The sequence below is a fragment of the Fistularia commersonii genome, chromosome 18 (assembly GCF_037954325.1).
Source record: "Fistularia commersonii isolate RoL2024-O1a breed Wild chromosome 18, RoL_Fcom_v1.0, whole genome shotgun sequence".
In the NCBI taxonomy this organism is placed as follows: Eukaryota; Metazoa; Chordata; class Actinopteri; order Syngnathiformes; family Fistulariidae; genus Fistularia; species Fistularia commersonii.
In genome coordinates, this window is record NC_141301.1 from 9057376 (window position 1) to 9084172 (window position 26797).

Consider the following 26797-nt stretch of genomic DNA (forward strand, 5'->3'; position numbering starts at 1 on the left):
TCACGTCTTGCCGGGGCAGGGATTTCCTGTGTCGTCCGACCATGCATGCATGCGTATCGAAGAACATGCACGTTATCCCGGCGAAGTTGCGAAGGACGGAACATGCGAGTCCATTATGTTAACTTCCAAGATAGCATTCGCATCTGAGTTCAGTCACCAGCACTGAGCAGAGGTCAGTGCAAGATGGTAGATCTGCGCATGATTAGTATCTAGCTTTCGTTATTCCCTTGCTGAAGTTGCTCTTCCACCAAGGCTCGTTCTAAATAAAAACCTCACCTGAGCTAGTCGCATGCTAAACTTGGATGTTATAAACTTTTGAAAGTGTATTTGCACCGGTTCCTCCCGTGCTTTACTTTGTAAACACCATTTCATTGCAGGTTGTACATGCTTCTCTGCACTGATAAACGGTGTTAGCCCTCCGTCGGTGATGAGCCATGAGTTTCGCTCTTCACGATCTCCTGGTTTGCTGCAGGGGGCTGGACAATGACAAAGTCACAGAGAGGAAGGTAATCACACCTGCATGTGAAAAAATCCCTGCCCTTGAATGCGGTGTATTACATTCGTGATCTATTACCGTGTATAAATTATTGGCCCTTTTTGTCTTTGCAGTTAATCGAAATATGAAGCAGTTATCACGATTCTTAGACATTGATGTCATAACAATTGGGGAGGGAATGAGGAAGGGGATATAGACGATATTTTGACAAGTATCGTCTCAAGTTGTTTGTTTGTTTGTTTTAACAAATACTACTGCTCGTCTGTGGAATGTGTAACGCTATAGTCTGCAGCACTGTTGATATTCAAGAAAATGACGGACTTCCGTTTCCGGGTAACCTTTGAAAGCAAGTGGGTGTGTGATACTGCATATTTTGATATCGATCCGATACTAAGTACACAAAGTACTTTTTCAATCATTAAAATGGATGCATGATCTAATTTCTTACTCTATAGTGCTTTGTGATTTTTTTTTTCATTATTAAATCGTTAAAACCCAGGGCATAAGTAGTTTATAGGTAAATAGAAAATACTTTATCAAAATAAGTTTTTTCTTTTCCCGAAACACTACAACATTAACAAAATATTTTTTCCTGGTAATGTTCAGAAACTAGTATACAAAAATAAAATAAACAGTTTTAACTCTTCTGGATATTTGGACCTTGTTTATTTTTCCTTGAAGGGAACCCTGTCGGGAAGGACTAATTGGCATGAATTTGCTTGAATGTTTGCCTCATACTGTGTTGTTAAAAAACAAATAAAGAATTATTTCTTCAAAAATCACAATTTATAATATATATTTGAACCAACATGCGCAGCCATTGTTTTGTGCATGCAGGGTTGATGACGTATACAGGTTGCATTGTGTTAACTAGCTCGGGATGGTATCGATGGTAATAATGCAGCATTGTGCTGCTTTTCCCGTTCAAGGGAACCAAAAGGAGTGATGCTAGTCTACACAGTTTTCCAAGGGAGAAGAAGGGAGTGAAAAATTGCTTGTGGATGTACACAAGTTCCTAAGGATCCAAAGCTGTGTTTTTGCCACTTCTCTCCGGATGCATTTGACACATTTGAGCCAAGACCAGACACCAGCTCAATCAGGGAGGAAGGTGACGATGAGTCACCCAGTCAGTCAGTGGATCAATCTGGAAGTCTACAGTGAATATCTAATGATAAAAGTGGAGCTCCTTACAACAGACACTCTCTCTCTCTCTGTTAGCTTAGCAATGCAGTTGCTGCATACACCCAAGCAACTTTGTGTGAGTCTTGCCTATTCACATCTTTGTTCGTCTTCATTTTGAAGCTCATTTGACTTCTGTCTGCAGTGCTATCCTCCTCACTCACGTCTCTTGGATTCAAATGGGAAGGGTTGCACAGGTGACATGTTTTTGCACCATTGTGTAAAATGAATAGGAGTGAGCCCAATGCAACCTCATGATGTCACTACCCAGACAGTTGCAACATAAACAACAATGGTGGCCTACGAGTGAAAAGTTTTATTTATTTATTTTACAATTTTACACAAACCAAGCTATGTTGAGAGATTTTATTATCGTTTTTATGTAGCTGATAGGAATATAGATCAAATAGGATAATAAGACCTTGGTAACCGAGGATCCATTTAAATAAACAAAACTTCAAAATTACCACTCAACAACAAATACTATGAAACATTTTGAAACTATTTTTTAATTACAATGTGTGTTCAGGGAATCCAATACTAAAAGTAAAACAGAATTTCTACCCATCAGTGCTTTTATGTATTAAAATAAACTGGTGAAAAAATAATGTAAAAAAAAACTAAACAATGTACTTACTTACAATATACTTATACCGATACTGACTTGCTATCAATTCTATCGATATATGGGTCGATCCACCCGGCACTAGTGGGTTGAGCCACCTGGCTGCTTGGCCGCAGACCTCTCTACCAAGAGGAAATAAATTTGATCAAAAAGACAAACCGACCAGAGCTTTTGAAAACAACGGTGAAGTACATCAACATGACGTGGCTACCGCTAGCTTACAGGTGGCTCATCCAGGGACTAGCAAGGAGGATCGCGAGGAGGATCGCCGGCATACCCGACTAATCCTCAAGCAGATGCGAGAGTTCAGTGGGGATAACAAAAATCTGCTCAATGACACTGAAGAAGAGATCACACAAAACCAACTCGAGGCTGGGTATAGCTGATGTTAGAATTCTGGGAAATGATGGGAGGCACTAGCTGAAAAGCAAAAAATATGGAAGCTGCTCCAGTCAAAATTGACAGACCAGGATGGATGTTCAAGGAGAGGTGATATAAAAATCTATGGAATCCCCTTGAGGGAACAAAGATGGACCCAGGTCTCTGACCATCTTTGTTGAGTATCCGCTCAAAGAAATTCTTCTCATCCCCGAGCTGAAACATTCTACAGATGCAGATTGAAAGAGCCCAAAGAGCCTTAGTACCGCTGCCACCGACCAGCTTCCTACCCCGATAGATTGGAGTCACGATTATCGGTTACAGGACGAACAAAGATGTACTAAAATGGGCATGACAGGGTAAAGGCTTCACTTAAGAAAATAGCAAGATCAACAATGATCGCAACTGCCCAACCATTATCCGTCAAGGGAAATAACAGTGTTGCATACGCTATATCCAGCCTTGCTAAAAGTTTTCAATGAAAATTGTACAGCAACCTACAAATAAGAGGCAATGGCGGCTCTGGTGTCCTAAGGGTAACCGGTGAAGCTTATCGTACAACAGAAATTGCTCTTGGAGAGGATTCAGTGATCGGTTGTGTGTGGCGTACATTGAAGCCCGAAGAGGATCCAGATTCAGATCATTTTTAAATCTGTTCATTTGTTCCTTGAGAGTTACAACTCAGTCAGCAATGCAATGAAAAGTTGAGGCAAGAAGAACTTGTTGAGTCGAGGGGAAAAAATCGCAAGGCTTTAAGGAAAGATGGTGCATACTTTAGATGAACCAACACAGCGAACTGAAGGGGGTCAAACACACACTGGTCCATGTAGTGTAATATGAATCACAACCCTCTTCATACTTCTGCATAGTCTGGTGGTAAAGGCAACTGGCTAGCTCTCAGGCTGTCTGGACTTTGCACCTTATTTGGTTTTAGTTTTAGAAGCCCCTTTTTTTTTGCACCCACATCCTCTGTCATGACGAGTGATGAGCCTGCAAGGAGATTTCGACAGATCTCATCGCATGAAAGTGTGTCAACTTCATCAAATCAACAGAAAAATGTATATAAATGATTAACAAAGTTACAAAACAATCCATATTTTCAAAGGTTTTACCCATTATGGTAGTCAAACCTGTCCTGGTCTGTTTTATGTTTCCATTAAAATATTTGCTCTTTTCATGATGGCAAGTTTCCATTTTTTTATGTGACCAAGGATTTATGGATTTATTGTTTTGAAGTTTTTTTCCACAGTCTTGTTTCAAACACATACATCCTGATGAAAATACGTGTCATCAAAACATACCTGATAAACATGCCATTCCTTTCCAGATTCTGTTTAGAAATATCAGTTACTAGAAAAAGGAGAATGCTATAGAGATTAAATTCAAGTATCCAAAAATAAGGGAGAAATTCAAGGAGGAAAATGAGAGATTATTTTGGTTTAATGTCAACGGAGAAGTTAAAACAACAATTCTGGTGGACACATTGGAAGGTGTGATAATGGGAAAATTATATCCGATATTACATTTATGAACAAACTCTAGATAAGATAAGAACGTTAAATCAGATAAACATGTAAACATCTGTCATAATGGGCAACATAGCTTTTTCATCACGGTGCAATATAACATGTAATGTAACATGCATGCGCAATCTTGGGCACTAGTTTTCTTCCTTAAGATGTTTTGCCTCATGCGGGAGGCATTCTCACATCTAAGTCTTGTTTACAATGTTAAGTATAATGCTATTGTTAGATTCTACTCTATTTTATTCCTCTGATATATATTATTTTTACATATAGGCTTCTTATTATTTTTATGAATATGGATAAAGGAGTGGGTGGATTGAGGGTTGGGAGGGTGTTCAAATATATAAGGACTGGTGGACCTATACGAAACAGTGACACTTCAAAAGTACAAATTTGACCTCAGACTGTTTTGAAATTGCCTTTTTTGTTTCATACCCATGTGTAAAACTTACACAAAAAAACTGGAAAAGGTCTCTTTGGGGCCCACTTGAGTTTCTGCTGTTGCTGTAGTGTGATGTGAAACTGTTGAAAGCATAATTTCTAAATAAAATAATTAAAAAACTGAAACATGAGTTCCTTGGCACTTTGAATAATGCTGCCTCCACCCTCAGGACCAATCCTTTTTTTGGGGGGGTCATGGGTTATATTGATTTCATCGTCAGGAGTTTGCAATTATTGCAGAGTTTGCATGATTTGTCTGTTTTTATTCAAAAAGACAAAAAGATTAAGGAAAATGTGATGGTGTATCCCTTTATTCCTCTAGAAAAAAGCCGAGTGCTTCAGACGTCTCATTTGCACCCCGGAGATTGTGCAGGAGTTAGATCGTACCTCTTCATCTAAAGGCGATGCCTCCAAACAACTCACGTGGGATGCTGTTTTTAGGTAATCTCCCACTGTGTTTTCTAAGTGGATCTTTTCTATCGCTAATATGATGTAGTGCAGTACAACTAACATTAGAACAGTTTCTTGTAATCATTAAATCTTTTGTAGATAATGATTAACTTTTTTTTTTTGGGGTCATTTTAATTTCAGCACTTGCTCTTTAAATGTTTTATACTTTGAAAGTCCTCTCGTATTTAAATGTTTGTGAAGTGTATTCCTGTTTCTGGACAAAGCAACTAGAGCAGGGGTCTCGGACTCGCGGCCTGCGGGCCAATTGCGGCCCTCGGAACAATATTTTGTAGCCCCCTGCCTGAAATCAATTATTTCGCTTTTTCTCACATGCATCTGGGGGTTTTATACTGTGGGTTTCAGTAAAAAAAAACTGGCAAGGAAAAAAATGGAAAAGTAACTTTGCAATGTATTTTTTCCATCAAAATTTGAAAACAAAATGATTTTTTGATGAAAAAATCCCTATTGACATTGTTAAAACAATCTTTTCTTTTCTTATTTCTATAAAAACCACTAAAATTATGGAAAAAAAAAGGGCAATATTAAAAAGATTGATTTAATAACCCTAACCCTTGTAAACATTATACCTCCTTTTATACATGCTACCAATCAATTTTCTAATAAATTCTGGCGGCAAATTTTTCCAGTGACAAGATTTTCTCCTTTAACTCAGCAATATTTTTAGGGTGTAATTTCATCAATTCTTTTCTAATGTTCATTTTTAATATTAATTTGTCATGTATTTTTTTAGAGGAACAGTTCATTACTTATAAAGATTTTTATAATTTACCGGTTTACTTTTTAATTCCTCTTCCTTCAGCCGCAGGGAATCTTCAAATCTTTGTACTTAAGACCTTAAAACACTTTATAGCCTTGACTTTGACACTTTATAGTTTTATTTGTATTTCTTATTCTCCCCCCTTTTTTTACTGTTTCTTACAATTTCCTACTATTATTTATTATTGTTATGTTTTACTTGAAACTCTGGCACAACAATTTCCTTCGGGATAAATAAAGTTGTTATTCTTATTCTTATTCTTATTCTTATTCTTATTCTTATTCTTATTCTTATTATTTACCTCTTTTACACTAAAACAAAGGAAAAATTTGGACTTAGTGTTACTTCTAGGTAAGGATGTTATTGGTCCGGCCCCCTTGACATCAAATTAGGCCGTATGTGGCCCCTGGACTAATATGAGTTTGACACCCCTGAACTAGAGCATGAAGTGTGTGCAACATTTAGGTCTTGAATATGTGTTCTGCTTCTTCTTTTGTAAGGTTTCTGCAGCGCTATGTCCAGAAGGAGACTGAAAGCATCCAGTCAAGCAAATCCAACGTCACAGCAAATACAAAGGCCACAAGGCAGAAGAAGATGGCTGAAGCTTGCAGCTTGATCAAATTCTTCATTCGCTGTGCCAACAAACGTAAGCAAGCTGTCATTGCCAGAAAGTAGCCGGGTCTACGTCAGCGCACTCACTCACCCAGTTCAGATGAAACATTAAATGTTGATAGCAGCCACAGATGATGTTTTTATTTTTTATGTTAGTCGATGTCTATCATTAATGCACCTTATTTATCTGAGCACTGAATAAAAACAAAGTCCTTTTAAATATGCTATGGAAAATGCCATTTGTGTCTCTTTGTGCAGGTGGGCCTCAGTTAAAGTGCAGTGAGCTGCTCAAACATGTGATAGAGATCCTCAAGAATTCATATACTTGTTCTGCCTATGGTGAAGACTACAGCAGCCTCCTTGTTAAAGACATCCTGTCTGTTCGCAAGTACTGGTGTGACATCACTCCGCAGCAGTGGCACTGTTAGTTGACTACCTATCTATTATACACATATTTTCTTAAAGTCATCAAACGTTATTGTAGCGACTGGCTCAGTTTCTTCCTTTGGAGACATTCCACCTCTTATCTAATAATGATATTTTGTGCTGAACAACGCACCATTTTGCTAGCAGCTGTACTCCTGTTTATTTCAGGTCTTTTGGACTTGTACTGCAGCTTGTTTAACTCCTCATCGCAGTCCATCAACAGCGTTCTGGTGAGCAGGGTCATCCATACATTGGTGCAGGGTTGCTGCATGCAGACCGATGGATTCCGCAGCCCTCTGTTCAGCTTCTTTGCCACAGCACTGCCAAATTCCAAGTAAAGAGCTCCATTGCACATCGGCATGATCTCCCATTAAACCACTGTCAAATTTTGTTTTCCCGACAGTTGTTGCACATTACAATAACTTTGTCTAAATGTGCCTTTGCACATGCAATGGACTGATTGCTTTATTTTTACGAAACGCTATGATCCGGTCAGGCAAGGGAAACAGTTGGCTGTGCTGGAGAGCCTCGTCGCCGCGCTCAACATATTCTTGAGATCTGCTGCCATGAACTACCGGATGAGAGTGTGTCAGCTTGGAGAGAACCTCCTGCCCTCCATACTGTATGTTTGGAACAACATGAGGCCAAGTGCTTCATGTAAAGATGAGATTGTAGAATTCTTCAACCTGCAAATTTGCCTTCACCATCCCGAAGGAGCAAAGATGCAGGAAATGGGTGTGTAAGGTGCTTTTGGAATATAATTGACCTCGAAACAGGGCTAGACATAGGATTTGAAAATATATATTTTTGTTTTGAAGGCCAAGTGAAAAAAATATTTTAAAGCTTTATATTATGGCTGAACAATGAATTACATTTCAATCAAAATATTTTTCCAATGTAATATTAGAAATTCAAGTAATGCAATGCACTGTTGTTTTCTAAACACAGAGAAACATATTTGGTCCACATATCTATAGAATCATATAATAATTATTGTCAAGTGTTTATAATTTCAAAAGTAATAAAAAACATTTTTAGCCCTATTTTAGACAGTTCTTTACAAAACAGCAAACAAAAAAAGGCTTACTGATTAAAATAGTAATTATTTCGCTTGGAAAATGCCTGCTAGCATGGGAATAGCAGCTTGAACCATTATATACCATTGGTCCAACCTTATATTAAAAGCCATCATTTCATTTTCTAGGTGCTTTTGCTGGAGACTGGAGCCAGTGGCACAATCTGCTCTTCGACATGTATGGCGCTTTAGTTGAAGAGATCAGGGACATAGGCAGCCGAGGGAAGTATGCCACTGGCACGAGACACATCGCTGTAAAAGACAACATCATCAAGCTCACGGCCAACATCTGTTATCAGGTAACACAGACGAGCTGCATAACATCAATTGCAACAACTAGTGCTTGTAATTAACACAGGAATCGTTTTTACTTTTTGCTTCTTCCTCGTGTTTGCGGAACTCTGTAGCTGTTCAGTGATGACTCCAACAGCCAGTCTTTGGAGGCGACCCAACCCCCCCTGAGAGCTACACAGATGGGCAGCCCCTCCCACGGAACACCCAGCAAGCGACGACGCATCGCTCTGGGTTGGAATGTCCTCTCGGACCATCTGCAACCCCAGCACAGTGACTTCGACTTGATACCATGGTATGAAAATTGAAACCTGATCGACAAGGTTATGAAGGGTTTTGGTGAAAATGAGAGGAAACCAAGAGTAGAAGAGGTGACTTGTGGACCAATAAGAAGCAGTTTAGTTGAGGGGGGAAGTGAGGAGGACATTGAAAAGCAAAAAGAGTAGACGTGAGTTGGTCCTCATGATATACCTGTGGAGATCTCGAAGTGTGTAGGAGAGGTGTTTGAAAAGTTTTTGACTAGACTGAGAGCAGTGACGTGCAGTTAGTAGAGGCAGGGGAGGCCAGGCCTCACCTGTCATCATGGAAAGAATGAAAAAATAAATGAAAAAAGAATGGAAAAATAAATTAAATGGTTATATTTATCCAGTGATTTGTACTATAGTTATTTTCCACTCATCGACATTATTTTTAGTTGGTTTTTTTTTTCAAAATCGTTGAATAAAAATCACATTTACCGTTCAAATATGAAGAAGAAACATGCAGTGACACAGCAACCAGCTGAGCCTACTATGGATTGCACAATGATTATGCTAACTGTGCTGGCATGCTATGCACTGAGACCGTATTGCTGTCTCTGTGTATGTCAATATTAAAACACACTTTTAATATATGAACTAAATTTCCATAGTTTAGCTGATGTTTGTAATGTTTTTTCATCAACAACTGTAATGTGTTTCTTGTAATCATAAAACGACTGCGAAGAGACATTAAGTGAGGCACACATTAACGGTGCCTCGTGGAAGGGTGCACTGGTGATCCCAGGGATCCTTCTTACTACTCGGCTACAGAATAATGTAATTAGCAATAGCAAGTTGCATTAAACGTCAGTGCCTCACCAGCCATGAACCTCACCGCACGTCACTGATTGAGAGGATGCCTGTGGAAAGTGGGAGAGGTGTGCTCGTGCTGATTTTTAATTGTGTGGATTTATGTCATGAGAGACTACTGCAAATGCAGTTTTTGCTCTGAGAATGTCAATAGAGAAGTCACCGAAAAGGTCGGGGAGTACTGCATTGTGGCTTTGTAAATCTAGAAAAAATACACAACGGGGTGTCAAGAGAGGAACAGTGGTACTTTATAAGCAAGCCTTGAGTGGCAGAGAAGTATGTTGGACCGGTGCAGGACATGTATGCTGGCTGTGAGACAATGGTGAGGTGTGCGGTAGGTGTGACAGAGGAGTTCAAGGTGGAGGTGGGAGTGCATCAGGGATCAGCTCTGAGCCCCTTCTTGTTGGCAACGGTGATGGACAGGCTGACAGTTGAGATTAGGAACTGTCATGGACCATAATGTTTCCAGATGATAATGTGATCCGTAGTAAGAGCAGGGAGCTGGTGGAGGAAAATCTTGACAGGTCCATGTATGCTCGTGAAAGGAGAAGAGTGAAGGGCGCAGCAAGACAGAATACATGTGTGTGAATGAGAGGGACCCAAGTGTAACAGTGAGACTACAGGGAGTGGCACCTAAGAGGATGATCATTTTACTTACTTAGGGTCAACAGTCCAGAGCAGGGCTGGGCAGTTATTATGGCTGGTGGGCCACATTTCTTATTTAATTTTTATGTGCAGGTCAACTAGGTATCATGTAAATGAAAATAGTAATTTAAATTTTGAAAATTTTTGGCATTTTATTTCAACTTAAAAATCATGAATTATCATATAAATGTACTAACATTTTTTTTTTTGACGTAATCATCCATACAAAATTAAACAAAAGGAAAAACGGGCCGGATGTTGCCCACGGGCCATGTCTGGTCCAGAGGAATGGAGAGTGTGGAAAAGAGGTGAAAAAACACATTCAAGCTGGTTGGAACTGGTGGAAATAAGTATCAGGTATGTGAGATAAAAGAATATCAGCCAGAATGAAAGGAAATATGTACAAGACAGGTGTGAGACCAGCGATGCTCTTTGGTTTAGAGACAGTGGCAGTTGAGAAAAGACAGGGAGCTGAGCTGGAGGTAGCAGAGATGAGGATGTTGAGGTTCCCTTTGGAAGTGATGAGGATGGATATGATCAGGAATTAGTCCATCAGAGGGACTAACAGCACATGGTAGATGTTTTGAGGATACAGAGTGAGATGGTTTGGAAAAAATACAGAGGAGGGATAGTGAATACTATTGGTAGAAGGACACTGAGGGTTGGAACTACCACCCAGGAGGACTAGAGAAAGATCAAGAGAAAAGGGGAGATTTATGGGTGGAGTGATAGAAAACATGAGTTTAGTTAGTGTGAGATGAGACGGTCAGATGGAAGCGTGCGATTTACTGTGGCAACGCCCCCCTTTGAAGAGAGCAACCAAAAGGATAAGAGAATAAATGACTTTGAGCTGGATAATTTTCTTGAGCCGTTTACTACATTTATCACATTGCCAGTATTGGTAATATTCAAGACTTAGTTTGATTCACATCATACAAGGTTAGGTATCACTCATTTATGCTTCCGTCAAAAGGGTAGTGGTGCATCTATCATAATGTTAAGTGATTTTCTGACTGGTCACAGTCCATGAAATAATAATATAAAAATATAATTTGTGCTTTTTAACTTTTATGATGTGCTTTTGTGCCAGGTTGGGTTAAGAAATGTTGAAATTAAACTATCCATATGTTGTATACCTTGCTTTTGTTTTTGCAATCAACAAAGTGTATTGACGCATATTACTTTGTGATGCATGAATGCTCATGAATTTAATTTTCTAAGGCAGAAAGGGGTTTTTCATGGTATATGATTTTGATTTTTTTTTTTCTCCAATAAGGGCAGCATGGTGGTGCATTGTGTGTAGTTTTATTGCACTTTGATGCACCCCACACACACACTCAAAACTCATCCCAACAGAAGAAGCTGAAGAAAACCACTTGACAGTTACGCTCACCAGCTGCTGCTGATCTACTGCCTGGGCTTATTTGCAAATATTTTTCTCTGTAAAAACATGGGATAAAGCTCTTTTTAACATTTTTTTCTTGGCTTTCAGGCTGCAGATCACTGCGGCACTCATCTCCAAGTACCCGACCATGGTGCCTGCGCAGGAGCTGGTCCGGTTGCTGTCGATTTTGCACCAGCTTCTCGCAGAGCAGCGGAGAGGGGAGAGGGGGCCGTACGTGCTGCGCTGCCTGAGGCAGGTGGCCCAATGCCAGGCCCGCTTTCCGGAAAGAACCCAGGCCCACACATCTGAGCTCTGCAGGCTATGGGGTCGAGTGTGGCCCCAGGCGATGCGAGGGGTCACCTCGCCGCAGACCGAAGCGCTATCTCTAGACCTGCTGGCCGCCATTGTCAAAGGGGGCCTGATCGATATGGACAGAGAATTCTGGAAGCTCTTCTCGGGACCGGCCTGCAAATCGTCACAGTAAGTCACCTATCGTGTGATGTTTTTAAAATTCTCCATGCGTGTTTGATCATTCTTGACTCTCCTTTTTCTTCCCACTCTTTTCCTCAGGAGCGCTGTGCTCTGTTTGACCCAAGCACTCCTGATGTGCCCGGTCCCTAAGCGCCTTTCGTCATGTTCGGACTGGCACCGTATGGGTGTTGCAGAAGGATCCAAGGCCCCCGGCTTGAAAGAGATGCTCATCGGCTGGTTACTGATGGCAGATCAGAGTGAGGAGATGGAGGAAAGCTCCAGACCACACCCCATCATTTGCAGGTTTGCTTTGCCCCCTAAGGAGATGCCATTATTTCCATAATTTGAATTTCCCTTTTCCTTATATATTTCTCACGCTTTTGTTTTTGTGCATTATTTTTTCTTTTTAGAGATTTTCCTCAAAATGTAATCGGTAACATACTGGTCTCCCTGACCTTGAAAGACACCCGAGCGAGCCTCAGATTTCTATTGGGCACGGAAGGAATCAAGAGGTAAGAGAACAGACCGGGAAAGAAGCTAAGCAACAGAGAGACATTTAGAATACCTGATCATCTTTCATTCTTTGCAGCCGTCCTCAAAGTACATATTGTCAAGGATCAGTGTCACCAGACGCCGACGACAGCCTGACAGAGATTGAGAGACTTTACTTGCAGTTCGACTTCAACAAGCCCCCGTCAGAAATCGTGTTGTCTGATGCCGTGGCGAAAGGGGCTTCGCCCCCCTGTCGGTTCTCTGCAGTCCATGACCTCAGAATGAAGTTGGAACGGTCCCTTGTTGACGTGGCTGAAAATCTGCTCAACTGTTACTCCCCCGACGTGAGTGAATGTTTAACGATGCTTGTTTTGTCATTCTCTCATTTTGGCACATTTCAAGCGGAAATTTATTCCTGTCCGCCCTCTGCAGTCTCGGTCCATCCCGCCCGAGTGTCTGGTGCGCTGTTTGAGGCTGCTGACAGGTGTGCTTGCAGCTTATGTAGCCACCGGTTGTCTATCGGAGGAGGACATCCACCACTCACAACTCTTCGCCAAAGCAGTGGTACTGAAGTCGCCCGTCATCGGCCAAATTGAAATCCGTGTGTTTCTGACTGTCACGGGGCTGTCACCTTGTTTCTGCTCAAACACTCATCTTTAAAAATCTTTTTCACAGACATCACTTTGTTGAATCATTAAAAAAATAAAAAAAACAGTCTAACATACTTCTCGGCCACTCCACATTTCCTCATACAATGCCAGAGCTCCTCTCTTGGCACTCTGTCATATGCTTCTTCTAGATCTACAAAAACACAATGCATCTCCCTCTGGCCTTCTCTGTACTTCTCTATTCGCATTCTCAAAGCAAACACTGCATCAGTGTTTTGCCTTTGCTACCTCTATCTTTACCTTTCGCCGCATCTCCCTGAACTCCTGTCTGTTCTCTTCAGTCCTCTCCGTATCCCACTTCTTCTTTGCTAACCACTTTCTCTGTATATACTCCTGCACTTCCTCATTCCACCACCAAGTCTCCTTATCTACTTTCCTTCCAGATGACACACCAAGTACTCTTCTACCTGTCTCCCTTATAACACTAGCTGTTGTTGTCCAATCATCTGGAAGCTCATCCTGACCACCCAGACCCTTTCTCAACTCCTCCCTGAAAACCATACAACACTCCTCCCTTTTCAGCTTCCACCACATTGTCCTCTGCTCTGTCTTTGTCCTCTTCATCTTCCTTGTCACCAGAGTCATCCTACAAACCACCATCCTATGCTGTCTGGCTGCACTCTCACCAACAACTACTTTGCAGTGACTGATCTCTTTTAGGTTACCTCGTCTATACAAGATGTAGTCTGCCTGCGTGCTCCTACCTCCGCTCTTATAAGTTACCCTATGTTCCTGTCTTTTCTGGAAAAAAGTGTTCACTACAGCCATTTCCATCCCTTTTGCAAAATCTACCACCATTTGTCCCTCTACATTCCTATCCTGTGAACCAAATCTGCCCATCACTTCTTCATCCCCTCTATTGCCTGCACCAACATGCCCATTGAAGTCTGCACCAATTCCAACTCTTTAATCTCTGGGGATATTCTGCATCACTTCATCTAGCTCATTCAAGAATTTCTCCTCCTCAAACTCACATCCTACCTGCGGGGCATAGCCACTAACAACATTGAGCATCCCCCCTTCAATTTCCAGTTTCAGACTCATATGTCTATCTGAATTCTTTTCACCTCCAGAATGTTCCTAACAAACTCCTCCTTCAAGATAACTCCTAATCCATTTCTCTTCTTGTAAGTACCATGATAGTACAACTTAAAGCCTGCTCCTAAGCTTCTAGCCTTACTACCTTTCCACCTTGTCTCCTGAACACACAGTGTATCCACTTTCCTTCTCTGCATCATGTCGACCAACTCTCTACCTTCTCCTGTAATAGCCCCAACATTCAAAGTCCCTACTTTCAGTCCCAGACTCTTGCCTTTTCTCTTCTCTCGCCGCTGCCGAACACGCTTTCCTCCTCTCTTTCTTTGACCTACAGTTGCCAAGTTTCCATTGGTACCCTACAGGTCATCGGTACCAATGGCGGTCATTGTTAACCCAATGCCTTATGATCTGGTTATTATGGTTAATTCACGTGTTTGGTTTTGGCAAAAGTTTTACACTGGATGCCCTTCCTGACGCAACCCTCTGCATTTATCCAGGCCTGGGACTGGCTCAGGGAGACACTGGCCAGTGCTGCCCTGAGGCTGCATTGACCAGTGTTTCTTTAAGGAAAAAAAAAACAAATCAGAATTTCTGATTTGTCCGTCCATTCTTGCTCCAGGCACTGGCTCAAGACTTAAGTGGCTTCATCTCAAGTGTCAAAATGAAGCTGAACCAAGACATTGCCATGACAACACTGAGGTCTGTCATCAACCAATGCACCCCGTTAGCCAGCGGAAAAAACAAGGTGGGTGTGTTCAACACTGTTGCCTTTAGTTTTTTTTTTTAATTTTTTGTTTCTTTATTTTTATCTACATGAAAAATGATGGATGTCTGGACAATTCAGCTGTGAAGCACAAGATTTCTGTTCTTCCAGCCGTAAAATCAGTGAAATCCATCTTGTGATTGCATTCCTGCAGGAAGACGTTAGCAGCATCTCCTCCCGTGTGTTGATCATGACCCTGCCGGCCAGCCTCCTCAGTGATCTGGCGGCGATCTCCGAATCCTTGGTAACTGACAGACATGTTTACGGACAGGATGTTTTTCTTTTTTATTCTTCACTTCTTCCGTTTATTTAAGAACAGATAGCATGCTTCAGTGTAATTGAATAATGTTTTCCCATTCTCTTCAGCTCAGCAGTGTTTCAAAGAAAGCCAGTATTGCGGATGAGGACAATCACCGGGCGGAGGACCAGGAAATCACCAGAACTCAACGAGAAGATGACATGGACCTGTTTTTCGACGGCGATGAGTCCCACAGCAGCAGCAGCGACACCAGGACTCAGGGAGAGTCAGCACACATCGCCGATGCCTCCAGTCAACCTGGTATGGAGAGAAACGCTCAAAAAATATTCTCAACAAAACTAATACTTTTCAAGCCTAGATAATACTTGAAATATCATGGATTCAGGATTCCCATAGTTCCTGGACCAACTAGAAAACCGTTATCTGTCCGAAAGTGGGTCAGTTAAAAAACAAACATGAAATGCAATGTATTATTATTCTATCTGTAATACTACTGTAAACATACCTGTTGTAATTGTTAAAAAAAAAAAAAGAAAGATGATGCATTTGGTTTTCAAGTTTTGACTCTCTGCAGGCGCAAGGAGCCTTTTGGCCTGTGATCACCTGGCCCCCCAGGACCTCGCCTTCTTCGCTATATTGGAGTTTCTGTGCGAATGCGGCTCTATTCAGCCTGTCCGCGGGCAGCTTTTCAAGCCACAGGAGGTCCGACGCAAGCTCTTGCTGCTGGCCGATTGGATCGACGCAAGCAACGCTTTGCACCTCAAAACAGTGGGTGGCAATGGCTGCAAGTCTCTGCTTTTGTAACGAGCGAGCGGATGACCAGAAATATTGGCTTCTTTCGCAGTATCTTGTTCTGCTGAAGAAGCTTCCAGCTGAGGACTCGCTCACCCCGCTGGAATTTGATTCCCTTCTTCGTCCTTTAGCGTAAGGAAACCCTTGTGCTTCTCCAATAAAATGTTTCTATGTTGTTATTGTAGTTAAATATAACACTTTTTCTTCTTCTCCTTTCGGGTTTTTTCCCTTCAGGGGTCGCCACAGCGAATCAACTTTCTCCATCTAACCCTATTCTCTGTATCCTCCTTTCTCACACCAGCTACCTTCATATCCTCTCTCACTACGTCCATAAATCTTCTCTTTGGTCTTCCTCGAGACTTCCTGCCTGGCAGCTCCAATTCCAGCATCCGTCTACCAGTATATTCACTATCCCTCCTCTGTACATGACCGAACCATCTCATTCTGGCTTCTATGACCTTCTCTCGAAAACATCTAACATGTGCTTTTCCTCTGATAGACTCATTCCTGATCCTATCCATCCTGGTCACTCCCAAAGACAATTTTAGCTTCTTCATCTCTGTAACCTCTGGCTCTGCCTCCTGTCTTTCTGACATTGTTACTGCTTCTGGGCTACACAGCATCGCTGGTCTCACCACTGTCTTATACGCCTTACCTATCATTCTGGCGGATAGTCCTCTATCACATAGTACCCCTGACACTTATCCCCACCCTTTCTAACCTGCTTGAGCCCGTCTTTTCACCTCTCTTCCACACTCTCTGCTGCTCCGGGCTGTTGACCCCAAGTACCTGAAATCCTCCATCTTTTGGTTCTCTGCTTCCAGTGGTTAAATATAACGCATGCTGCATATAATGTTTAAATAATTATTTTGTTTTATCTTACTTCTTCAGACCAAAATATTTAAATTGTTATTATTTTTTATGGGGGGGGGTTCTTCTATACAGGAAAGTGTGCTCTCTGCACCGCCAAGACCAAGAGATCTGCCAGGCTGTGCTGCAGGGTTTATTGCCATCTATCAGGAGCCTGGGGAGAACCAGCCACACATCACATGAAATGAAACATGTGCATGGGTCCCTGCTTCAAGTGGTCTCCGGTTTTTGGTCAGTTTATTTTGAAGAAGTAAAAAAAAAAAAAAAAATTCTATTCGGGTCAGACATTGAGAACAAATCCCCTTCCCTTTTTTTAGATTTTGTTTACAGTGCATTATGGCCTGTTAGTGGCCGGTATTAAGTGTTGAAATTAGATCAGCTACCCTCATTATTCATTGTCCACAACGTGTATCCTGCACTCAGGGTCGCGGTGCGACAGCAGGCAATTCCTGCTGTTGCTGTGTGAGATGCGGGATATGCCATCGGTCACAGTCCATGTATCGTGGACCGTTCATTCCCTCAGTCATACACAATATAGGGCAGGGGTGTCAAACTCAAATACGCAGTGGGCCAAAATTCAAAACTGGGACAAAGTTGCGGGCCAACATTGATATTTATTGAAAATAATCTTCCTCTAGATATAACAATGAACCTTTTCATATGGACCCAAACAAGTTTTGCTCAAAAACTAAATATGGAACAAGCATACCTTAATATTATACAATATATAACTTAATATTGCACACATGCAAAATCCTGTTTTCTGCCTAAGTAGCAGGGTGCCAGTATTAAAATGAGGTCACTATGATTACTGTACACAGAGGAGAGGGCGTTTATGGGTCCTGTTGTGATTTTCATGCCAAAACACCAGCAGAAAATTCTGGGATTTGTAGAATTAGCGATACATGCACTGTAGACTATACCGGCGGGCCAGCTCTAATAATCATTTGGTTTGGCTTTGCGGGCCAAATATAATTATAGTGTGTGCCAAATTTGGCCCACGGGCCAGAGTTTGTCACCTATGGTATAGGGTCTCCTATGAACCTCCCGCGTGCGTTTAGATATGTTGGACATGCAAACTCCACCCAGAAAGACATTAAAAATAGTTTGATTAACGATTTATTGATATCAGAATTCATATGCAGGAATATCGTTCAAAGTCCTGACAACCCCTCTCCTGTGTTTCAGCGTCTTGAGCCAAACGGGAAAATGTGTAGCGACTGTTCGAGCTGCCTTCGTGCATTGCCTGGTAGCCCTGCTGGAGGTAGGCTCTACTTGTGTTGTGAAATTTACCAAAACTCAGAGGTGTCAACTGCATATTATATTTTTTTTAGGTAAGCCAACATTTTTTTTTATCGGGGCCTGCTGATAACCATTATCTGCTAATAAAGTTTAAGAAAAGAAGGTGTTCAGTGATCACTAAACACATAGGTGAAGGACGGTCCCGTCTATTTCCAACACAAAATGCCAAACCGCAAAATCTTTGCATTTTCTGGTTTCTTCTCTGTGTCAGGCCGACCCATGTTGCAGGTGGGCAGTGCTAAGTCTCAAAGCAGAAAGCATTCCAGTGTTCAGCATCCTTCCATCTCAGCTCGCGGATGCCCATCACCAGGTCCGCATGCTTGCAGCCATTTCGTTGGAGAGGTAGGTTTCAGCCGAGAGTCGGTCTGTCAGCAATCAATGGCATAGAGTTCAGTCGTGATCAGAAACGAGTCGGAAGTTTCTTCGCGATCCGCTTGATCTCTTTGGCTTTTCACTCGGATTGTTTGTCCGCATTGAACAAAAGCTCAGGTCAAAGTAGAATACCTCACGTCAACAAATCATAGTCCCCATCATACACGTATATACCCGGTACATATAGGTATGTGCGTGTGGGTGTGTGTGCCTGTGTGTCTGTGTGTGTGTGTGTGTGTGTGTGTGTGTGTGGGCGCGCATGTGAGTTTTTATATATACCCACATATATATGTGTGTATCTTTAAGTATATAAAACCACATATATGTATATATACACATATATATGTATCTAATTATGTAAATATGTGTGTGGGGGTATTTATATGTGTATTTATGTATCTAAATATATATAAATACTTTATACATATATGTGTGTAAATGTGTATATGTATGTATACATAAACAAACACTATATGGCCAAAAGTATTTGCTCACCTGCCTTGACTTGCACATGAACATCCCAGTCCTAATCCATAGGCCTCGATATGATGTCGGTCCACCCTTTGCAGCTAGAACAGCTTCATCCCTTCTGGCAAGACTGTCCACAAGGTTCAAGAGTGTGTTTATGGGAGTTTTTGACCATTCTTCCAGAGGCGCATTTGTGAGGTCACACACTGATGTTGCACGACAAGGCCTGGGTCTCAGTCTCCGCTCTAATTCATCCCAAAGGTGTTCTCTTGTGTTGAGGTCAGGACTCTGTGCAGGCCAGTCAAGTTGATCCACACCAGACTCTGTCATCCATGTCTTTATGGACCTTGCTTTGTGAGCTGGTGCACAGTCATGTTGGAAAAGGAAGCTCCAAACTGTCCCCGCAAAGTTTGGAGAATGGAATTGTCCAATATGCCTCGGTATGCTAAAGCTTTCAGAGTTCCTTGGTGACGGAATGCGGCCATGATGGAGCCCAACGGTGACAGGAAACATATCTAATGTTAGGTTTGCATAGATACAAGGTTGCTCATCCTCAAAGGTCCTCCCTAGCAGCGCCTGCAGAATGGGACCTCCCAAAATAATTCTGTTTTTCCCATTTCCCATGATGTCTTGTATAGATAACAGAACCCAGTCGAAGTTTGTTTTTGGGATTACCTCGTGTGTTGTCATCCCAAGCAGAAAGGTTATGTCACATTTTCATTTTCTGTTTTATTTCTCTTTGTTTTGTATCAAGATTATTTGTTGAAATGAGGCCTGAGCATCCGGACCGAAGGGAGATGCTGCCCCTGAAACACCAACAGGACGCTTTTGAGAACGTATACCTGAAAGCTCAGGAGGAAATGGCACACCTGGTAAAATGATACCATGAATATTTGTCTTTTATATCTGCACAGACATTCAGTGTCTCCCTGACTTGAGTGTTATGTATTGTTTCCTACAACTCTACTGTCAGACTCAGGAAAGACCGCCGCCGGAGGACGAGCTGGATGAGATGCTCAATCGCAAGGCCACCCTGTTGAAGAGTTTGTCTGTTGTGATGTGCTGTAGTCCAGTCTGTGAGAAACAGTCCCTTTTTGCCCTCTTCCAGTCCTACAAGGAGAACAATATAGAGGAGCAGCTCATTAAAAAGGTAACAGTTTCACCCACTTGCGAGAGGCGTAACTGTGGCCGTTATGCAAAGTGCATTTCCGAGAAAATTTATCACTGAAACATGATGAGCATTTTGAGAAACAATTCTCATATTTGTTGAGCCATGTTTGTTGAGAATGTTTACCGTATTTTCTAGACTATGAGTCGCTCCGGAGTATAAGTTGCACCAGCCAAAAAATGCAAAATGAAGAAACATATAAGTCGCACTGGACTTTAAGTTACGTTTTGGGGGGAGATTTATTTTATAAATCCAGAGACCAAGAACAGACATTTCACCTTGAAAGGCAAGTTAAAGCATAGTATCCCACTGGATCTTCTCAATGATGACAATTCGCTGGTTAAACCTTATCTTTATTTGAAAAATCATAACAATTAAGTAACAATGGCTCTACTTAGTCTTCTCTGTCTCAGCGCATTCAAAACAGTCCTGCAGGGTTGTTATGGTACCATATACCAATAGTAATACCAATAGACTAGAGAATAACAGGCTGAATAGGTGTCTGGTATGTTAACGTACCATATTAACACTTATTCAGGTAACTATAGCATAAACAACACAGCATAAATTTACCAAACTTTCGATCTCACTCCAAATCACTAAATCCATTGAATTCTTCATCCTCTTTGTTATTTCTGAGCAATTCTGCCAACTCTGGAGGTAGATGGCGCGACACTTCCTCTTCTGCATGGCTGTTTTTAGGACTGTGCTCTGATAGAGGGACAATTAAGAATAAGAATAAGAACAACTTAGTTATCCCGAAGGAAATTGTTGTGCCAGAGTTACAAAAAAAAAAAAGGGATTTCTTGCCTCTCTCCCATCCCGCCACTGCATCTCAGCTCCATCAGCTGATCCCAGGTGTAAACAATGGAGCAGTTGCGCTGCTCCGCCAGGACCGGGATCCGTCTCGAAAAAAGTGCTCCAAGCACCGCGAAAACAAGAAATAGCGAATGGAGCAACATCTCTTGTTTTGGCAAAGTCTTAACTAAATTGTTACTAAAGCAAGAAGAAGTAAATAGAAAAAAAAAAAGTAGAAAATTTATGAAAAAGAGACACTAAGGTGAGGAGAAACTCTGGCAGGCAGCTGCCCAAGACAGCGCCGGAAGTGAATTGTGTTGCATGAAGCGGTAACACCAAGAAGGTCCTGCTGTGAATTTGTATTCATCGCCTTGGCCTCTATCTGGCCGTGGAGACATAACTGTTGACAAGCCTCTTGTTCAAGCACCCATTTGTGAACCTGTTCCTCTGCCCGTGGCAATCTAGCTTTTACCCCGCAATTAACTTTTATTGTTTTCTTCATTGCACTTAGAGAAGGGGACAATATTTTGTGGCCCCCTGCCTGAAGTCAAATCTTTTTGTTAGTGCGGCCAGCATGTTTTTTCGTTTCCCCTTCTGGGGGTTTCATACAGTGGGTTTAAAAGAAAAACAGGCAAGGAAAAAATGAAAAAGTAACTTTGCAATGTATTTTTTGCTTCAAAATTTGAAAAACAAATGATTTTTAAACGAAAAAAAAACACCAGTGACATCTTTAAAACAACCTTTTCTTATTTCTATAAAAATCACAAAACAAAAAAAAATTAAAAAGATTGATTTAATAACCAGAATAACCACCATTAGCCCTGTAAACATTATACCCCCTCTTATACATGCTACCAATCAATTTTCTCATAAATTCTTGTGCTAAATTTTCCCACATTGACAATATTTTCTCCTTCAACTCAACAATATTTTTAGGGTTTAATTTTATTCATTCTTTTTTAATATTCATTTTTATTATTAATTCGTCATGTATTTTTTTAGAGGAACAGTTACATTACATATAAAGATTTATATGATTTACCTGTTTACCTCCTTTAAAACAAAGGAAAAATTTCGACTTGGTGTTACTTGTAGGTAATAATTTTACTGGCCCCCTTGACATCAAATTAGGTCGTAGAGTTAGATTAGAGTATCCTCCGCTTTTTGCCATCCCAAGTTTCTCAGAGTTTTCTCCCTCTCAAAACTCTCTTTCTGCTGCTAAATTACCATTTTTCACTACTTGCAGCTTGTAATCTGCGTAGTATGATTTATGCCCCTTTTGGGGGCATCTGTGTTCAGTCTTTCTCAGTTGTCTATATAATATGATGTATAAATATAAAAATTTTCAGTGGCACAGGAGTAGCACTTACTGGCACACAAGACTAGAGAGCACTGTCACGGCTGTCAGGGTGAAAATAACGAACTTATGAAATTATATATTTTAATATATAAATTGAACCTGAGTATGAGTATGTCAAAGCGCTAGCCAAACCATGAAAAAAAGTGCGATGTATAGTTTGAAAAATGCGGTACTTTGACTTTGCTGACTCAGACATATGGATGAATCCTGAAATGCATTTTACATGATTTTAACCCATTTTTCTCGTATTTTCCCAATCATAACAATTACAAAACCACAACACGATTGTGGTTCGATTCCAACAGGGGATTGCAGGTTTTCCCCCTTGTCAGCGTGGGTTTCTTATGGGTTCTCTGGTTTCCTCTCTTAAAAAAAAAACTTTGTAGGACAGTTAAAGACCCCAATTTGCCCAGAGAGTGATTGGTTGTATGCCTCTATATCTATACATGTATTTTGCTCTCATATTTTACATTTTCTTTGTCTTTATTTTTTTTTTTCTACTATTACTATTTGCACTATTTTTAATGCTGGGGCAATTGACTCTCCCCATTGTGGGATCAATAAAGTCTTATCTTATATGATAAGATGATGGCTTGTGACCGGTCCAGGGTGAACCCACAAAATTAAATTTAATTTTCAATGTGTATAAGATATGTCTCATATAAATGCTGATATTTCTGTTTTACATCGCAGACACTCTCCAGTGTATCCAGACAGCTCGGCTACAAGAGCGTGAAAGCGTGCATCAGCTCCCACCTGCACTACCTCGTGGCCGAGTGGCAGGCGGACAACCGCTATACCCTCGGATCTTTCCCTTACATGCTCCTCGACCACAAAACAGTCAAAGATTTCTACAGGTGAGGAAGATTTGGAGATTTTGGAAATGACATGCAATTTTACAGATATTTTAGTAGCTCAAGATTGGATGTAAGTTCCTGTTGCCGTTTTCTAGTTCCTCTTACCCGGTGCTGATCCCCCACCTGGTCTACCGGGAGGACTTCGAGCAAGTGAAGTCCATCAGCAGGCACCTGGAGAGGGACTGGAAAGACCTACTGGCCGACTGCTTCCCCAAGATCATGGTCAACATCCTGCCGTACTTCGCTTTGCCCGGGCAGGACACGCAGGTCGCGCAACAGAGGGAGAAGGCCCACAGGGTCTACAACCTGCTCAAAGACACCAGTTGTTTGGGGAAACAGGTAAAAACACAACTTCGGCACTACATCTGGGCAAGAGAGGAGCCGTTTCTTATCACCCAGTTGTTGTCAATTTGAGAATTTTTGTACTAATAATAATAGATTTTATTTAAGGCGCTTTACTCGACACTCAGGGACACCGCACATACTATACATTTGCACAAAAGACAGATTTAAAAGGAACAATAAGAATAAAAGCCATGAGTGACAATGTGATAAATGTCCAAAAAAAATTGTAGAGCCAAAGCAAATCTAGACTTCTGAAACTTCTTTGGATAGCGATGTTTTTAAGTGGATGAAAATTATGCAGTATATACATGTATAAATAAAATATCTTAAAACTTACTCACTGTGGGGTACATATGCATTGTGGAATTGCTAATGTCACTGTACGAAAACCAACCAGCGCCAGACAATAATTTAGCATTTGGGGATTCGATGCATTTGATGTCTCAAGACTTGACATCTGCTGGATTTTAACATTTCAGATGGAAATTTAAAAAATAAATAAAATAAAATGATCAGGTTTTCATGCAAATTCAGTGGTCCGACATCTTGAACCTTTCGCGTTAACAATCCGCAAAATCCACATTTCCATGCCAGGGTGAGGACACAACTGCTGTTTCTATGACGATGACATAGGAAAATTCGAAATGCTTTTAGCTGTTAGCTTCCAGCATACCTGCACACTGATAGTGGCATGGATGGCAAGACTAAATCATACTCTTTCTGCATTTGTGTCCCATGCTCTTCTCCCGAGTCCTTGTGCTATCTCATTTTGCATTTTCGCTGGGGCCATGTCTTGATCGACAGCTGCAGATGTCTTCCCAGACATCCAACTTTTGTTATTTCTTTTATGAATATTGAAGCTATTATTGTATCATGTCAGCTTTTACCCTGTAAATGTAAGCGCTATAATTGTAATTCTTAGTATATCTTTTGTGCCTGTTGCTCCCCAACCATCATTGCCCCCTCTGTCTCTATCATCTCTCAGTCTCTATCTTTCGAGATAGACATAAATACACATATATACACACACACATACATATATATTATTAGATACATATATATGTGTATATATACATATATGTGTTTTTATTACATCACATTACAGTCATTTGGCAGACGCTTTTATCCAAAGTGACTTACAAAAGTGTAATTCAATCACCGAAGATCCGAAGCACCAGAATTCGGAAGTCAGATGTGAGCACTCTACCAAATAGCCATCTCAAAACCATATACATACATACATACATTAATTTCTTTTTTTTTTTTTTTTTTTTCGGGGATTGGGGGCTAAGTGCAATTAGTGGGGTAGTGCTTCAATACCCAACTAATATAGATACATAGATACACATATATATGTGTGCATATACAGTATAAAAACACACACACATATATATATATATATATATATGTACTAGGTATATATGTATATGATGGAGACTATGATTTGTTGATGTGAGGTATTCTACTTTGACCTGAGCTTTTGTTCAATGCAGACAAACAATCCAAGTTTTTTTTTTCTCACCACTGTCACCAAGCACTTGCTCACAGGGGAATGTTGGGTTTCTGTAAAAGATTTTAAAAAAAGCTTGGAAAGTGTATTCCGACTTGACTTGTGACATACTGTCATTCATATATGACCGTTGCAAACAATCTCCACATTGTTTCTGCAGCAAATTGACAGCCTGATCCACAGCAATCTGGCAGACATAGTCGTAGAACTACTGATGACTCTGTATGAAGGAAATGGAGCTGAGAAAGACAAAGGAGACCTGAAACAATTTACAGGGTATTTTATTCATATTTTTTATGATTGATTGATTTTGTTTACAGATTTGTCACCGTATCACATCCTTTTTTTCATGATGACAATATTTTTGGACTCTTCACAGAGAGCTGGACCCCATACCAAATCCACCATACTTCAGCTCCAACGTCATTATAGCGACGCTGGACTACCTTAGCAAATGTCGCAGTGCCAATCACAAGTCACTGGTGGCAATTCTGTCCAAGAATCCAGTGAGTTACTTTTTTTTCCTCCTAATTTTCATCAAAAAATATCTCCCAGTAAATTAATCCATCATTCATCATAGTACATTAAGAAAATTAATTTAAAAAATGTGCTTTCCATTCCCACCAGCGAAATCAAATGAATTTGATACCCCTTAAATGTCATGAACACAATGCCAGAAAATGGGAAATCAGATTAATATTAGACAATATTTGCTTTGTTGGTTTTTTTTTTAATACGTTATTAGTATTTATCGAAAGATAAAAATATCAGGGCGTTGTAATTGAACCTGAAATTAAGATACAAATGTAAAGTTATTTTCTTTTTTCTGTCATTTATGTGTCTAGTAATTAATTCAATACATACATTTTTTTTAAATGTATGATTATTACTGATACATTTACATTTTAGAGTTTGAGCTCTTTAATCCAATTCACTTTTTAATTTTATTTTGTTTTTTTGGTTATTTATTCCTGTATAACATTCTCATCATCAGTCCCCTTGCTGTGAATTCCCACCTTTTCAGGTATCTATTCAGAGGATTCTTCTGGCAGTGTGTGAAAGGGAAGCAGAGACGACTAACTGTTACGAGCGCCACCGGATCCTCATGATGTACCACCTCTTTGTTGGCCTGCTCCTCAGAGAGGTGGGAGATGGCCTCGGAGGAGCCTGGGCTTTTGTCCTGAGGGACATAATCTACACACTCATCCACCACATCAACAGCAGGTCAGTGCATATAAATACTCAGGGGACTTTAAATATGTACAACAGAGGTTCCCCAATCTTTTTACTGCGAGGGCAAAATAACTTCTTCCTTTTCTGACGGGGGGCCGAGCTAGTTTGTAACAAAAAGAATGACGATCGCAGAGGTGTCTAAACGTAAACATTTATTGTTTTCCAGAAAGCCACACATAACCAAAAATTAACCCTTTCTGGGATCTTGACAGGAAAAAAAAAATAACATTATTAATGAAATAAATACACTATTTATGAAATAAATAATAACCAAATAACCCTTTTCAAGTTTTTCACAGAAAAATAGACCAAGGCACATTAACTCTCTCGTAGACACAACTGTTTGAAGATCTCATATCAAATTCACTGTGAAAACCAGAGAGCAAGCAGGCTATGAAACCGAACTGATACTAACACTTACTGTATTTTCATGACCATAAGGCGCACCGCACTAAAAGGTGCAGTCTCAGTTATGTGTGGCATTACTGTATTTAACACACACATAAGGCGCACCTGATTATAGGGCGCGGGTTTTATATACAAGCCATGCCCACACTTCCCCCTTTAACGTTCTCATAGTGTCCTCTACTACGTCCGTCTTACAACAACAACAACA

The 26797-nt window shown here is 40.8% G+C and overlaps 1 protein-coding gene across 1 annotated transcript in view; it reads left to right on the forward strand.

Annotated features, from left to right (window-relative positions):
* Positions 1–67: 67 nt before the first annotated feature.
* The window catches only part of atm (ATM serine/threonine kinase), a 54401-nt gene continuing 27671 nt past the window's right edge, over positions 68–26797 (forward strand). Inside the window, exons 1-29 of the mRNA XM_086164749.1 lie at positions 68–172; positions 378–506; positions 4968–5086; positions 6374–6519; positions 6744–6908; positions 7080–7245; positions 7408–7646; positions 8116–8285; positions 8394–8572; positions 11524–11895; positions 11986–12189; positions 12297–12398; positions 12476–12722; positions 12811–12942; positions 14704–14829; positions 15002–15091; positions 15214–15406; positions 15681–15874; positions 15951–16030; positions 16844–16999; positions 17957–18032; positions 18282–18412; positions 19665–19782; positions 19884–20060; positions 22930–23093; positions 23189–23432; positions 25109–25224; positions 25328–25454; positions 25973–26172. Coding sequence (XP_086020875.1) covers positions 435–506; positions 4968–5086; positions 6374–6519; positions 6744–6908; positions 7080–7245; positions 7408–7646; positions 8116–8285; positions 8394–8572; positions 11524–11895; positions 11986–12189; positions 12297–12398; positions 12476–12722; positions 12811–12942; positions 14704–14829; positions 15002–15091; positions 15214–15406; positions 15681–15874; positions 15951–16030; positions 16844–16999; positions 17957–18032; positions 18282–18412; positions 19665–19782; positions 19884–20060; positions 22930–23093; positions 23189–23432; positions 25109–25224; positions 25328–25454; positions 25973–26172 — 4505 coding nt within the window. The 5' untranslated portion in view covers positions 68–172; positions 378–434. The remainder of the gene's footprint in view (positions 173–377; positions 507–4967; positions 5087–6373; positions 6520–6743; positions 6909–7079; positions 7246–7407; positions 7647–8115; positions 8286–8393; positions 8573–11523; positions 11896–11985; positions 12190–12296; positions 12399–12475; positions 12723–12810; positions 12943–14703; positions 14830–15001; positions 15092–15213; positions 15407–15680; positions 15875–15950; positions 16031–16843; positions 17000–17956; positions 18033–18281; positions 18413–19664; positions 19783–19883; positions 20061–22929; positions 23094–23188; positions 23433–25108; positions 25225–25327; positions 25455–25972; positions 26173–26797) is intronic.